Here is a 13,608-nt window from a genome sequence, read left to right as displayed (position 1 = left end):
TTATCATCAGGTCAGGATCTGATGATGGAACCTTGAGAAATCGAGGGCGACTTTCGAAAGTTGCAGAAATACATAGGTTGAAATCTTATCACTCAGGTGTTTGCCTGGTAGCACTATTCAACAGTGAAGGCTTTGAGCTGACCTGATGATGGAGACCAGTGAAGGTCGAGGGAACTCGACAACTGAATATTTAAACTTTCTCGTGTTTGTGCTTATATTATTCGTATTTACGAGGCCTCTGCAACAGTGAAGGAGATGGAGACGAGAGAAGTTCGGTTGTCGAGTTCCCTCGACCTTCTCTGGTCTCCATCATCAGGTCAGCTCCAAACCTTTACTGTCTCATAGTGTTATCAGATATACATCTGAGTGTCAGAACCAGTGAGTTATAACCTTATCTATGCTTACAATTGTCGAGAGTTGCCCTCGATTTCTCAAGGTTTCCATCATCAGATCCTGGACCTAATAACAAATATGGGGAATATACCCTTTCGACCAAAAACAAACATCCAAATTGAGAACCACCTCCTTTTTGGGATTCGGTTAAAAATATTTGGTGACTTGAAAATCAATCAATTATTATTATTGTTTCTCATCATCAAATAAGTACATACCTTTGGTAGTTACAAATTGCATTATATTTCAGAACACCAGGCATACCCTCCGCCGAAACAAAAATCTTAGAATTGTTGAGAAATAATATAAGAATAAATTAAAATCCCGTAATAGGTAATAAAAATTCAATTAAAGTTAAAAATTATTACGAATGACGCAACACCAAAATAAATAATACATATAAAAATTTAATGCTAAAAACTTTCATAAAACTTAAATATCTTTTTTCTTAACAACAAAAACAAATTGAACCTATAATTTAAAATTAATAAATAAAATTGAAATAAGTTGCTATTAAAAAATAGGTACATATAAAATTGGTATTCGATTATTTATAATAAATTTCCGATTTAGGTATCGAATGCACACCGCTGATTGAAAAAAAAAAATACTCCATTCCAAACTCTACCTACTTCTTGTCTGTGACTTTGATCTTGTAAATTGTTCATTTTTATTGTGTATTTTATTCATGTGCTGATTTTTTAGTTATTGAACATAAATAAGTGCACGAAATGTATTGCAACGGATTGAAAATGTTATAAATATGACGTTTGTGTTGTGTTTGAGAAAGTGATGCGATTACTTATTGGTAAGTTTTCACCAAATTTGAAATGCCTAACTTTTCGATAGACTTAAAAACACCGTAATTATTATCTTTTTCTGAATTAACTGACCCCATTTGACCTTTGCACGTTGTTGTCAAATAAGTGAGCTCTAAAGTTATAGTTAAAATACTTCTGATCAGGCATTACGGACTTAGAATTCATGTGTTGAAAGTTAGTACAAATTTTTGACTTCCATGTCGCGATTCAAAATATCCCGCCGAATCAACGGTAAAGTCATATGTCAAAATCTTGTCGAGCAGAGGGGTTAAGATACTAATAAAGGCTTTTAATAATTAGCGGAAATTAGCAGTATAAATGCAGGAAGATTCGAAGTGAAGACTGTTTTTTTTGTATTTCTACTTCATATATAGACTGCTGAGCCATTTATGTCGCCTTTCTTCATTTTTTGGGAAGCTATAACAATAGTACAACAGTTTTAAAATCCATCACCCATATTTTGACTCGTTACAAGAATTCATGGGCACCCTAGTTGTTTGGTTTACGAAAATGTTATTATTAGCTAACCTGTGGAACGATATATTGCAACCACCATAGGATTCACATTTGCAAGTAGAAACGCAACACTTTTCACCATTTTAATAGTTTAAATTGATTTAATACAAAAAAATATAAACAAAATTTTCAATGCTGATTACGCGCCAAGAATGTTCAGGGTTACCGCTAGAAAATAAAAAAAAGCAAAATAAAAATTTATGTTGTTTATGTTTTAATAATAAATACGAATAAATTAATGCGATTGTTATTAATTTGTTGACTTACAATTGTTAAAATAAGATAAAAATAAATTGAGGTAAAAAAATCTTTAAAAACAAGCTTTTATTTAAATGCGCTAAAAATAAAAAAATAAACTTTTACTGTAACTTTACTGATTTATGTTTTAAAAGCTTGTCGCGAGATTTAAGTACTCGTATTTACTTTCTTAGTATAATCGCGACAAGCTTTTAAAACATAAATCAGTAAAGTTACAGTAAAAGTTTATTTTTTTATTTTTAGCGCATTTAAATAAAAGCTTGTTTTTAAAGATTTTTTTACCTCAATTTATTTTATACTTTTTAGTTTTGATTTGGTAAAGTGCACTTTATTCTACTTGCCTGTCATGGGATACCCATAGGTATGGATGGGATTGAAAAAAATAGGTTATTCACCATTTTGTAGCGGCGGCTATCTTGGATTTTTATTTCGTAAAGTGCGATGTGTTCTACTTGTCAATCCCTTTCATTTGATACCCATATTGTATAGGTACTTTAAAAATAACTAGTCCGCCATCTTGTATATTTAGACATGTTGGATTTAGGATGACGTCACATAGCTTAACATGCATTGTCATCCAAACTAAACATGTATGCAAAATTGCAGCTCAATCGGTTGAGGGCAAGTGCCTTAAAATTGAGTTGTAAAATTCCACCCGAACACACATAGTTACATACATACATACATACATACATTGCAAGTTAAAAAATAAAAGCTTGTAATATAAGTGATTCAATTGTTTTTTGGAAAGACAAAACTTTTGATCACAACATTTTTTTATGCTGGCAAGGTGTTAGAAAGAGACAGACAGCCTCCGTTCGAACTATCCCTCTCGGCTCGGATTTGCCTCTGTGTATTATGCAATCAATTTAGTACCTTATTGCGTTAGAATAGAGTTCATTTTCGTAAATATATATTTTGAGCGTGCGCAATCTTGTTTAGTAATATTATATCTATGGCTACAACGTAGATTATTATTTATTAAGTACAAGTAGTTAGAGGAATGTTGAGTTTATAAGTTTTATGATATTAAATATCGATATTTCAGGAAAACCAACGAACGGAATGTAACCTAACTTTTTAGTCTTTTTCTCCATAAAAACTAACAGTTCTCTTGTTCAGCAGATTATATCTCATCGGAAGTAACGTAAGTTCTACTACTTCAAGATTCAGTGTTTATTATTCAGTCGTTAGTTAGTATATGTAGGTACACAATGTTTTTTAATCACGGAAGCGAAGTATATTGATTTCAATAAAATTATAAAAAAATGTCTCACTGGCTAAAAATGTATATTACGTTACGACAGTAAGTAGATAAACAGAAACGGAACGAAATCTTAAAAATGGCGATTGGTGTCGATACGTCAAAATGGAAACCTAGAAAAATCGTAGGAACACCAGCTAATAAGTTAAGGAATATAATCGGTGTGGCCATTCTAAGCTTTGGAATGATAAGTGGACTTATTTTCCAGTATGTATGATATTAGAACTAATGATTCAATGTACGATTTTTGAGGTTATAACTGCAACTGTTGGAACACTTCTAAAACCAAAACATTGCGTTATCATAATGCTATATGTACATTTATTTCTTCTGATAACATTTGAATCCTTATATTGCAACCGTTCATGCATTCGAATAATCATCATTTATGCTCAACATAACCACTGACTACTGTCTGATAAAGGCGTTTTATTCCAATTTGTATCATCCAAATTACTCTAAGATTGACTGGCTATGCTAGCACATATGACATCCACAACTAAGTAATTTCTAAGACGACCCACTGACCAATTTCTTTTTAAAATTTCAGTTTTACGCCAGTAACTTTAAATTTGCGGAAAGCGGTAGATGGATTATATGAAGATCCTATAGAAGAAGTTGAAAGAAGGCTCATGATTGCCGCCGGCTTACCTAATCGCTCTGGCGACGCAATCAGAAAATACATGGAGGAAAGCCAGCGGCTTGACCTACCAGATAAATAGAGATTATGAGCATAGATAGCAATAGGTAACACATCATAATGTACAAAATATGTAGTTAATAAAATTCTTTAATTTATAATTTGTTTTATTATTGTTCCATTTCAGTGAATGTGTGAAAAGCAAATATTTTGCCAGCCAGACTGATATGGATGAGAGCCTTTCCGACTTTCAAGAAGCCAAGAAAAGTTGTAAAGGTCCTAAACCTGCTCAAAAGACAACCAAACCTAGGACTAGAAAGACTACAAAACGCATTAAAGGCCAGAAAGATATAAGAACAGCTCTTAAAGGAAAGAAAAACGATCTTGTGTCATACTCCAAGGATTTTGACACAGTCTGTAAAAAGTCTGGTCTTGATGTAGATTCTGAACAATTGCAACTAGCTATAGCATTATCAAAATCACTGCAAACAGAGCCTGAAACCCCTGATACTTCACAGGCATTGACATCTCAGCAAAGAGTAGCTAAAATAAGGAAGACCTTGCAAGAGTATGGTTTCAAGGTACCTGAAGCTAAGATAACTGCCACTAAAAAGACCAAAAAGTTTAGAAAGAATTACAAACTTCTTACTGCCACAGAAGAACAAAAGAAGGAGATTATTACTGGCAAGTATGCACAAATACTTTTCCAGAATATTCATGTTCCATTAGAGCAAAATAGACCAAATAGTTTAGATTCTGAAGCTAGAGTTTTTTACATTGGTTCAAGTATTCCATATGAATGTATGAAAGATGATGAGATATTCTATGTAGACAATCTAGTTGAGAGATCAGAAACAAATGGTTCTTTGCTAAGAGATTGGTCTGAAATTCCTGGGAGGCCTGTAAGTCCTCTGCTTTTTGACTCTTTCAAGATGAGTTTTAAGGAAATTGAATGTTCACAGGATGAGCTAGATGTAATACTCAGTGGGTCTATAAAGAATGTTAAAAATATTTTTGCTTCTAAAGAAATTCAGTTTGAGAATCATGTACAGAAAATAAATATAGATGATGATAAAGAAAATGTAGATTGTGACAATAATAGAAGTCAAATTAATAATATGATAATAAGTATTGATGATAATGATCATGAATGTGAAGTTGAAACTAAGCCTCTATCTCAAAATCTATTTGATTTCGAATCACCTGTCAAAAATGATATGAAGTCACGAGACAGAACAATAACTGAAATTAAATTGCCAGATGATGAAGTAATAGAAATTACATCGCCAGTGAAACTCACCACTGATCCTAAAAAAGGAATAGACATAGAAACTACTAACAATCTAACAGTACCGAAGCAAAACAGGAGTTGTTCCCCTGATATTTTTGATGATGAATTGTCCTCAATAATGGAGACCACAAAACCAGCAAGCATTTTATCACAAGAACACAAAACTAAAGTATTTTCACAAGACTATGTTATGGATTTGACAGAATGTGTAAATATCCCATCACAAGGTTTAGAGAAAACTTTGTTGTCTCAGAATATAACAAAAAGGAGGTCTAATGATTTTATGGAAATTACTGAATGTGTTGTTGGTTCCTCACAACCTATTCGCGAGGAATTAAAGGAGATAGATTTAACTCAAAGTCCTGAAGCTAATGATGCAATAAAAGAAAGAAATCACAGTATTAATGTAGAAAATAATATAGACAATGCAAGTATAATCTTGTGTACTAACAGTCGGTGTAACAGTGTTAGTCAAAATGTTACAGATGAACAAAATGTTACAGTACTTAGGAAATGTCCAAACACAGATTCAACACAAAGTCAAATTGCTAAAGAAGACGTTGATTTGACTCAAAGTTCAAATGAAGATGATAAAGATATGAAGATTGTAAATCTGAGTAACCAGACACCAGATAAGAAAGATGTAGAAAGTATGGATTTAACTCAGTCTTCGAATTCCGATGATGTTGATGGCTTACCGATAGTTAATATAGGCACACAAAAAGATAATTCTTTAGATGAAACAATAATTGTTGATAAAGATGAATATATTGCTATTGGTAAAGTCAAAAAGTCAATTGTTTTTGAAAAAGAAACACAAGATGAAGTGTATGACTTAACACAGGCTCACGATGATTCTATAGAAATACATGTAACTAATGAAAATAACGATTCACAATGTTATAGTTTCTATGATGATTATGTTCATGACCATTCAGAAAACACCGAAAATAGTAAAGAAGTGGAACAAAACAAAGATAAAACTAAAGACGATAAAACTTCTCATAACGAAAGCAAAGAATCAGATGATGTAGATCTGACTCAAGATTCTGATAAGTCAGAGGAGAGACGCGTTTCCCAAAGATCTTTAGTTCTTGATAATATTCCAAATAATAGTAGTCTTGGAAAGAAAGATGATATTTCAATAGACTATGATGAAATAATTTTAGACGACAATATTTGTCATCAAGAGAGCTACAAAGAAAGTGATAATGACAAAAGTCTGAATTTAAAATACGAATCTTTTAAATCCGACGTTGAAAATGATTTAGAAATTGTTGATGTAAATAACGATATTGATATGAATTCGAGTCAACATTCTGAAGTGTTCAAAATATCTGACAGGGAATTAGATTATTCCCTTCACAAATCTAGACATGATTTTGTTAGGGACAATTTTGATATAGGAGGTATTTCTGTTTTGGATAATGCTACTAAACTTTCGAGTTTTAAGAAATCTTTGAGTGAAGGCTGTTTGTCTGTTATTGGTCCAGTTAAAGATGATAATTTAGGAGACAGTTTTCTTCCTGAAGTTTTTACAAAAAAGACTGAAAATACCATTGCAACAACAGCAACTTATATCCATACACCTGGAGAAATTAGTCCAATTAAAGTTCAGGATGTTACAAGAAATGACAACGGTGTAATTCATATTAAAACTCCTAAAAATACTGAGTATGTAATCAAGACTGACAATGTAACACCGATGGCGGATTACGCATCGATGTCGACGCCTCAACGGAATAGAGAATTAGATAAATATGGCTTGAAGCCATTTAAAAGAAAAAGAGGTAATATATTTAAAAAATCCTTCATTTGTGCTTTTTCCTTGCTTCATTGAAGTTAGCATTAAAAGCCGTGGTGGCCTAGTGGGTAAAGGACCAACCTCTCAAGTATGAGGGCGCGGGTTCGATCCCAGGTCAGGCAAGTACCAATGCAACTTTTCTAAGTTTGTATGTATGTACTTTCTAAGTATATCTTAGACACCAATGACTGTGTTTCGGATGGCACGTTAAACTGTAGGTCCCGGCTGTCATTGAACATCCTTGGCAGTCGTTACGGGCAGTCGGAAGCCAGTAAGACTGACACCAGTCTAACCAAGGGGTATCGGGTTGCCCGGGTAACTGGGTTGAGGAGGTCAGATAGGCAGTCGCTTCTTGTAAAGCACTGGTACTCAGCTGAATCCGGTTAGACTGGAAGCCGACCCCAACATGGTTGGGAAAAAGGCTCGGAGGATGATGATTGAAGTTAGCATTAAGTGTGTTGGATTAACTGGTGCGAGGACTATGGCCACTTGCTTATTTGCTTCCACTATAAAGTTTGGCGACAACAATAATATTCTTGCTAATATATTTTTAAAACAATTTCAGCTGTCCAAATCCTTACTCACCTTTACAACCAAACCCATCCAACCATACAACAGCTGGTAGACGAAAACCAACCATCGCCTTCTAAGAAACAAAGACTAAACTATGACATAGAAGAAACTTCACCACAGAAACTCATAACGTCACCAGCCAAGTTAAATCAAAATTCGAACACTCAGAGAACACCAGTGAAATCTCGAACGTTAGAAAGAGATAAAGATATTCTGTCAGCACCGTCGCCTAGTAAAGGAGGGATAGGTACAGATGTGTGCGTGTATGAGGTGACGAGTGAAACAGCAAATTTGAAGAGCGTTGATTGTGATCCTGATGATTGGGTGTTTCAAAAGAGGGAGAAAGCTAAGGTAAATGTTATACAAAAGGTGGCTCTCTACTCAAGAATTTATCTCATGTATTATGTAATTATCTAGAAAGGAGTAATTTTATTTGGCGCTACCACCAATAGCACATTAGCTAGGTCAGGCGAGGGACAGACATTTACGTGTTATCCGATGCACGGGTGTATCAATATCAATCACCCTCCCAGACTCACAGCTGCTTTGTAAAAGTTAGAAACAATCAAGTTAATAGCAGTTCTTCTATGTAATTTTGGAACACGGTACATGTCTTGCTCTCACCCAGCACCAACACTTAGTATGTATCCAACATTATTTACCGTTGTTATATGAATTTCAGGTACATTCCTGCCGCGTCCCGTTACACATAGCATTTCACAACTACGTACTAAGCAGAAGGTCATTGAGAGAAGCGATACTAAAGTACGAGCCCGTGAATATCGACATCATACACAAAGATTTGGTTGGGTACGGCCATCGATATGATCCAAAGGTAAAGATAACATGATTAATATTAAATTACAAACAGCAGAAACCTTTCTCAATCTTGTCTATTTCAGTTTTGTAGGTCGTAATTAAAAACCATAACATAAAACAAAATCATTTTATTCCTCCTGTCATACATTATAAAATTTTGATTACAGGATCTCCTGAAATTCTTGGACAAAAAATGCATAACAGTTAAAACAACAGACAACAACTCAAGAAACAATAAAAGATAGCACAAAATTAATCGTGAAAAAATATTATCTTGTAAATATTGTTATAAAGTACATAATATACAGGTTTATATACATTTACGTTGGTTTATTTAAAACTTATTTAAGGATTTTAAGCTAGAGATCCAATATAATCACAATGCCAGGTAAGGCTGGAAAATATATAAAAAAAAATTGGAATTGAATAAATCGGGCTTTTTAAAGAACACTTTTCAAGGGGACTGTGCTTATTGAAACCCATATTCAAACCATTCCATTATATCGAAACTTCACATTTTCATTTCATCAGTTTTGTATGTAAGACTAATTGAGAAATTCGTAAAGTATGATTGTATAATTGTATTTTTCATACACATTATAGTAAGCTAAAATAGCAGTCAATTCAGTTCCACTACATTAAACATCTTATAAATCTAGGAGTAATATTTATGCCTGAGTAAAAAAGTTATGAATACGAAGGCACTCTATGCCTTAGTCTGACTAAAAGATACAGTCTATACAAAATAGACACAATGGAACTAGCTTTGTGGATCATTTAACTACCCATATCAACTTGTAATATCTTGTTGAAAATGTTGTAGGTACTGTTATTTTCCCCAAATAAATAAAATAAAAATACCCCAGTATCCAGCAATATCCTGCCAAAGATACCAAAAATGCCAAAGTACAGGCATAACTGTGTTTCTGAGATACAAAGCAGTACGTATAATATGGATAGTCACGTATCCACGGAGCGATCGTACTTAGCACTCCTCGAAACACATCAGACATTAGAGAATTAAAAAAATAAAAAATCGCTAAACACAGCTATATAATGAATTTTAGATTTTATTCTGCGGGTATTTTGATGGGTAATCCACAAAGCAGTTATCTTCCAAGTAGCAGTAATATTCGCTTTATGCTATGTTCTAAGCTAAACGTCATTTCTTCAGTAACCCTGCCTGTTGTATAACTTGTCTGGTCGCGTTGTTTATGTGCCGGAATCTATCGGGGCCTAGTTGTATACCTCCGTACCTGGAAATAATAATGAAAATGTTAGAATATCGAAAAATGGATAGCGAGGGCCTAGAAAATTCTGGAAAAATCGAGGTTTATAAAGGGGTAGGTCCCATACCAGGCTTAGAAAATTTTCCTTAAAAAATTGAGGCTGAAGAGCGGCGCGATAAGTGCAAGCAATTAGAAAATCTTCTAGAAAATCGTGGGTGAGGATCCAGGATTTCTCAAGAAAAATTGGGGTTGGAGAGCTACTGACCGTTCTACACCTAGATATTTCAGAAAATCGAGGGCAGGCGCCTAGAGAATTCTCGAAAAATCTGGATTAGTGGTGATCCACATCTTTGACTTGCAAAATACTTATTAAATGCAGTAAAATTAAAAATATCTAATGTCCGTCTACTTACCATCTAGACACAACAACAAGCGTATTCTTCTGGTCTAATATCTGCAGCAGATGTAACATCCTCCCGCCAGCATGGGCCTCTCCGTCATCATCACAATCCTGCAGTATGCTGGTGCCTTTAGCCGTCTTGCGTTCTATGCGGTACGCGTACATGTTGTGTGTGGCGTTTAGAATCTTCTTGTTTAGCTTTAATTTTGTTAAGACGGCACTGGAAAATGTTAAAGGACATTTTTATTTATCAAGTCCAAGGAGTTGGTAAAATTTACATATAGTACAAGCTATGGTACCTATAAGACTAGTTTCCGCCAGAGTTTTTATCAGCATCTATAGAAATGCGCCACACATCCGAATAAAAGAAGCCTTCCTATAGAGGATGGCATTTATTTAATGGGCTAAATAAAATAATTTATCTAATCGCTCTAGTAGTTCCCGAGATTAGCGCATTCAAGTAACCAAAAACTCTGCAAAGCTGCACTTTATAATACTAATACAGCTCTTTCTTAACTTCCCTGGGGAACACTTAATTTATTGATGGATAGCAAGCTCTTGACTATCAATAAGAGTCTGACTTTAAGAAATCAGCCTCAGTTGCCCAACCAGTTCCTATGTTGTTATATGAAACGGCTTCTAAATTGGTTGCAGTTGGTAGTTATACTTACTTGACATCTTCAAGACAATGTACTTCAGCAGCATGACCTTGGAATGAGCTCTTTCTGTCTACAATCACTTCACCATGAGTGATATCCGGACAGTTTATATCTAACTGGAAGTTAAATAAGAGATAATGAAGGTCAGTGTTATCATAGAACAAAAATGATAAGAATAACAATTTTGAATTAGCCGAGTCATTTTCAAGTGATGAATATGTTTTGTAAGATATGAATTCATAAGACTTATATTATACTAAAAGATTAGAATTTAAACTTGGGGCAAGTCCCTACATGTTTGGGTCCAACAGTGATAACTGAATATGTATACATAAAATGTGGAACAAAATTATCTTTCATTAAAAATAATTATGATTATTTCTCACAATTTCACTCAGTAGGTAGCTCTTTTATGGGAAATCATCAAATGACCACTCCCACCAGGCCAGTGCGAGCCCTTTATGTACCAGAGCCTCGGTAACTCTTTTGAACAATCCTGCAGCTGACCTAAACATAATTTTAGGGAAATGACTTGGCAGATGATCAGTTTAACTCACCAAAGCTAAATCTAATGACTCAACAGCCTGAGGTTTTGCTTCTACCTTCTTCTCAGCCGGTTTGATTGCTTGTAACACTTCTCGTATCTTCTCAACCCACTGAAATATGACATTCTCACCTACATTCTCTCTGAAACATTATAATTGTTGGGTTTACGAACTAACATATTTAGAAAAAAAACAAGTTCCGAAGTTGTCTTTTTATTTCAATGAATTTCATCTATAGTCATCTCCATGACCAAGCAAAAACTATGGAATAGATTTGTATAAAACATACAATGTTCTAGGTAGACACAGTAGTTGAAGTTTGTCTTTAATTTATTTATTTATTTATTTATTTATTTATTTATACTTCATGCACATTTCGTACAATGGCGGACTTAACGCCTTAGGCGTTTTCTCCCAGTCTACCTTTAGGTGGTGGAGAAATAGCAGTGGTAGGTGCAAGGTTTTTGTTTGGATAGTTAGTTTAAAAGTATACAATATATATATAGATAATAATACATAATATACATACATACATATAATTGCCAGGAGAGATAAAGAAATAGATAAAAAAAAAAACAATCTACGGTAGCGATTCTGCCAATTTCCTATGGATGTGGTCGCGTAATTTCTTTTTGAATGTATAACGACTGTTAACCATCCTGACTTCCAGAGGTAGCTCATTCCAGAGAAGAATAGATTTAACAAAGAAGGAAGAGTGAATGATATCTGACCGGTGAGCAGGGCAGTGAAGAAGACGATTATTAGAGGAGCGGAGATTTTTGCTATGTTGAGAACATATATATTGGAAGTGAGGAGTTAAATAAGAAGGCGTACAGGAAGAGTGTAGAATAGAGAAAAGAGTAGTTAATGCCCTCATCACACGACGTTGTCTTATCGGTAGCCATTTAAGTTGCGCTCGATAGGCTGACACATGATCGTACTTGCGGATTTTGGTAATTTATTGATCTATTTTAAAACAATAAAATATAAATATTATATTGGAGAACTTACCGCCTAAGAAAGACATGAAAAAGTATAAAATACAGAAGCTTGAATATTTTAAAATATTACAGAATAATTAGGAGAATGTAGAAATGAAACTTGATACAATAATATACTGTATATTGAATTAAATGGTTGAACAGAGAGTTCAAGGGTGTTTCCATAAAAATATAACATGAAAATCAAACAATCCCTAATTTCATAGGTATACTTACAAGTATACTTCGTCTAACTGATGGTGTAGCTGCGTTTTGGCCTTCCGATCCATCCAAGGGGCCGACAACTCATATTTTGGCGGGGAATGAGACGGATAGTCATCAGGCATTGTCACATACAGCCTTACTTCGTTTTTATTCTCCTCTATCCTAATGCTATACGACCTCGTTACTTCACTCTCTGTGATCCAGTCGTCACCGTAGATGGCACTCAGGGCTTCTACTTCTTCAGCCTAAAATAATAATTAATAAATACCACGACATAATCTTTGGAACGAAATAACTTTTATGTAAATATAGCACACCTGTTTGGTTAAATTGTCTGAATCCATTGTAGATAAGTTTTATAATGTGTAATTATTCGATAAACTGTATTGTATTTAATCACTTGATTCAGTAAAAAATAGAATATCGATTAGTATTTTGTAATTTATCGTAAAATTACGATCAGCAATCACCACGATCGCAAAACTTTTTTCTCTTTTTGACATTGACTGTCACATGCCAATGTCAATTTATAGATGACATTCTACGGTTAGGGATGGCTAAGTTGCAGTTACTGCTCCAATAGTTAAAAAGATAAAGGTTCGGTTTCACTGGTTTTCGATAAAGTGTCAATAAGTTATCCGATCGTTAATGCTATCTGCTAGATCAAGGCTGCTTATAATTTCTGCTGAGACATGAGAAACCAAAAGTTATAGTTTATTTTTCAGATAAGTTTTTGATAGGCTATCAGAGACTTGTGTTAGTAACCGGTGAAACTGGCCATAAATATAATATACATTAAGAAAGAAGAAAAATATCAAGAACTTATAAATTATAACTTTTGGTTTTACAGGGTCTCGGATACGGCCTTATCTGGTAGAAATTATAAGCAGCCTTTATCTTACAAATAATATTAACTATCGGATAACTAACTAATACTTTATCTGTAGGTAACCAGTTCAAACAAGTCTTATTTTAATAACTACTTCAGAAATTCCAAAGTGACTGCCAAACATGTGATGAACATCCCTACGGTTGGACGGGCATGTCAAATACGTTTTGTTATCAACATAGGAAGAAGTTACAATTTATTAAACGATTTAATTATTTATTAAAATAGCAACAGAGTTTCCTTTTTCTTTTCATTATCGTCTTGCTGATATAAAATGAAAGTTATTTCTTTTGCGATATCTT

The 13,608-nt window shown here is 33.9% G+C and overlaps 2 protein-coding genes across 3 annotated transcripts; one reads left to right on the top strand and one right to left on the bottom strand.

The window, feature by feature from the left end:
* Positions 1 to 2,959: 2,959 nt before the first annotated feature.
* LOC124642278 (structure-specific endonuclease subunit SLX4) lies at positions 2,960 to 8,698 on the top strand. Of its 2 annotated transcripts, none has more exons than XM_047180632.1 (5): positions 2,960 to 3,135; positions 3,803 to 6,973; positions 7,553 to 7,911; positions 8,243 to 8,395; positions 8,547 to 8,698. In XM_047180632.1, the coding sequence occupies exons 2-5, from the start codon at positions 4,120 to 4,122 to the stop codon at positions 8,622 to 8,624; spliced, it is 3,444 nt and encodes a 1,147-aa protein (XP_047036588.1). In that variant the 5' UTR covers positions 2,960 to 3,135; positions 3,803 to 4,119; the 3' UTR covers positions 8,625 to 8,698. The 2 variants fall into 2 exon arrangements, with proteins under 2 accessions (XP_047036588.1, XP_047036587.1); XM_047180631.1 differs by lacking the exon at positions 2,960 to 3,135 and adding an exon at positions 3,148 to 3,459.
* On the bottom strand, positions 8,493 to 12,922 carry LOC124642279 (protein IMPACT-B-like). Its single transcript, XM_047180633.1, has 6 exons — positions 12,735 to 12,922; positions 12,430 to 12,662; positions 11,225 to 11,354; positions 10,680 to 10,783; positions 10,022 to 10,228; positions 8,493 to 9,635 (listed from the first exon to the last, which is right to left on the bottom strand). The coding sequence occupies exons 1-6, from the start codon at positions 12,759 to 12,761 to the stop codon at positions 9,542 to 9,544; spliced, it is 795 nt and encodes a 264-aa protein (XP_047036589.1). The 5' UTR covers positions 12,762 to 12,922; the 3' UTR covers positions 8,493 to 9,541.
* Between the last annotated feature and the right edge of the window lie 686 nt (positions 12,923 to 13,608).

Source organism: Helicoverpa zea, chromosome 24 (genome assembly GCF_022581195.2).
Source record: "Helicoverpa zea isolate HzStark_Cry1AcR chromosome 24, ilHelZeax1.1, whole genome shotgun sequence".
Lineage (NCBI taxonomy): Eukaryota > Metazoa > Arthropoda > Insecta > Lepidoptera > Noctuidae > Helicoverpa > Helicoverpa zea.
Note: the sequence above shows the minus strand (reverse complement) of the source record. Positions and strands in the feature narration are given on the sequence as shown.

Excerpts from the sequence above, each read along its gene's own strand:
- LOC124642278 (XM_047180632.1), top strand. The coding sequence starts at position 4,120 with ATGGATGAGAGCCTTTCCGACTTTCAAGAAGCCAAGAAAAGTTGTAAA. Across the intron at positions 6,974-7,552 it reads GCCATTTAAAAGAAAAAGAG|CTGTCCAAATCCTTACTCAC; the intron begins GTAATATATTTA and ends AAACAATTTCAG. Across the intron at positions 7,912-8,242 it reads AAAAGAGGGAGAAAGCTAAG|GTACATTCCTGCCGCGTCCC; the intron begins GTAAATGTTATA and ends TATGAATTTCAG.
- LOC124642279 (XM_047180633.1), bottom strand. The coding sequence starts at position 12,761 with ATGGATTCAGACAATTTAACCAAACAG. Across the intron at positions 11,355-12,429 it reads CAGTTAGACGAAGTATACTT|AGAGAATGTAGGTGAGAATG; the intron begins GTAAGTATACCT and ends ATAATGTTTCAG. Across the intron at positions 9,636-10,021 it reads CTTGTTGTTGTGTCTAGATG|GTACGGAGGTATACAACTAG; the intron begins GTAAGTAGACGG and ends TATTATTTCCAG.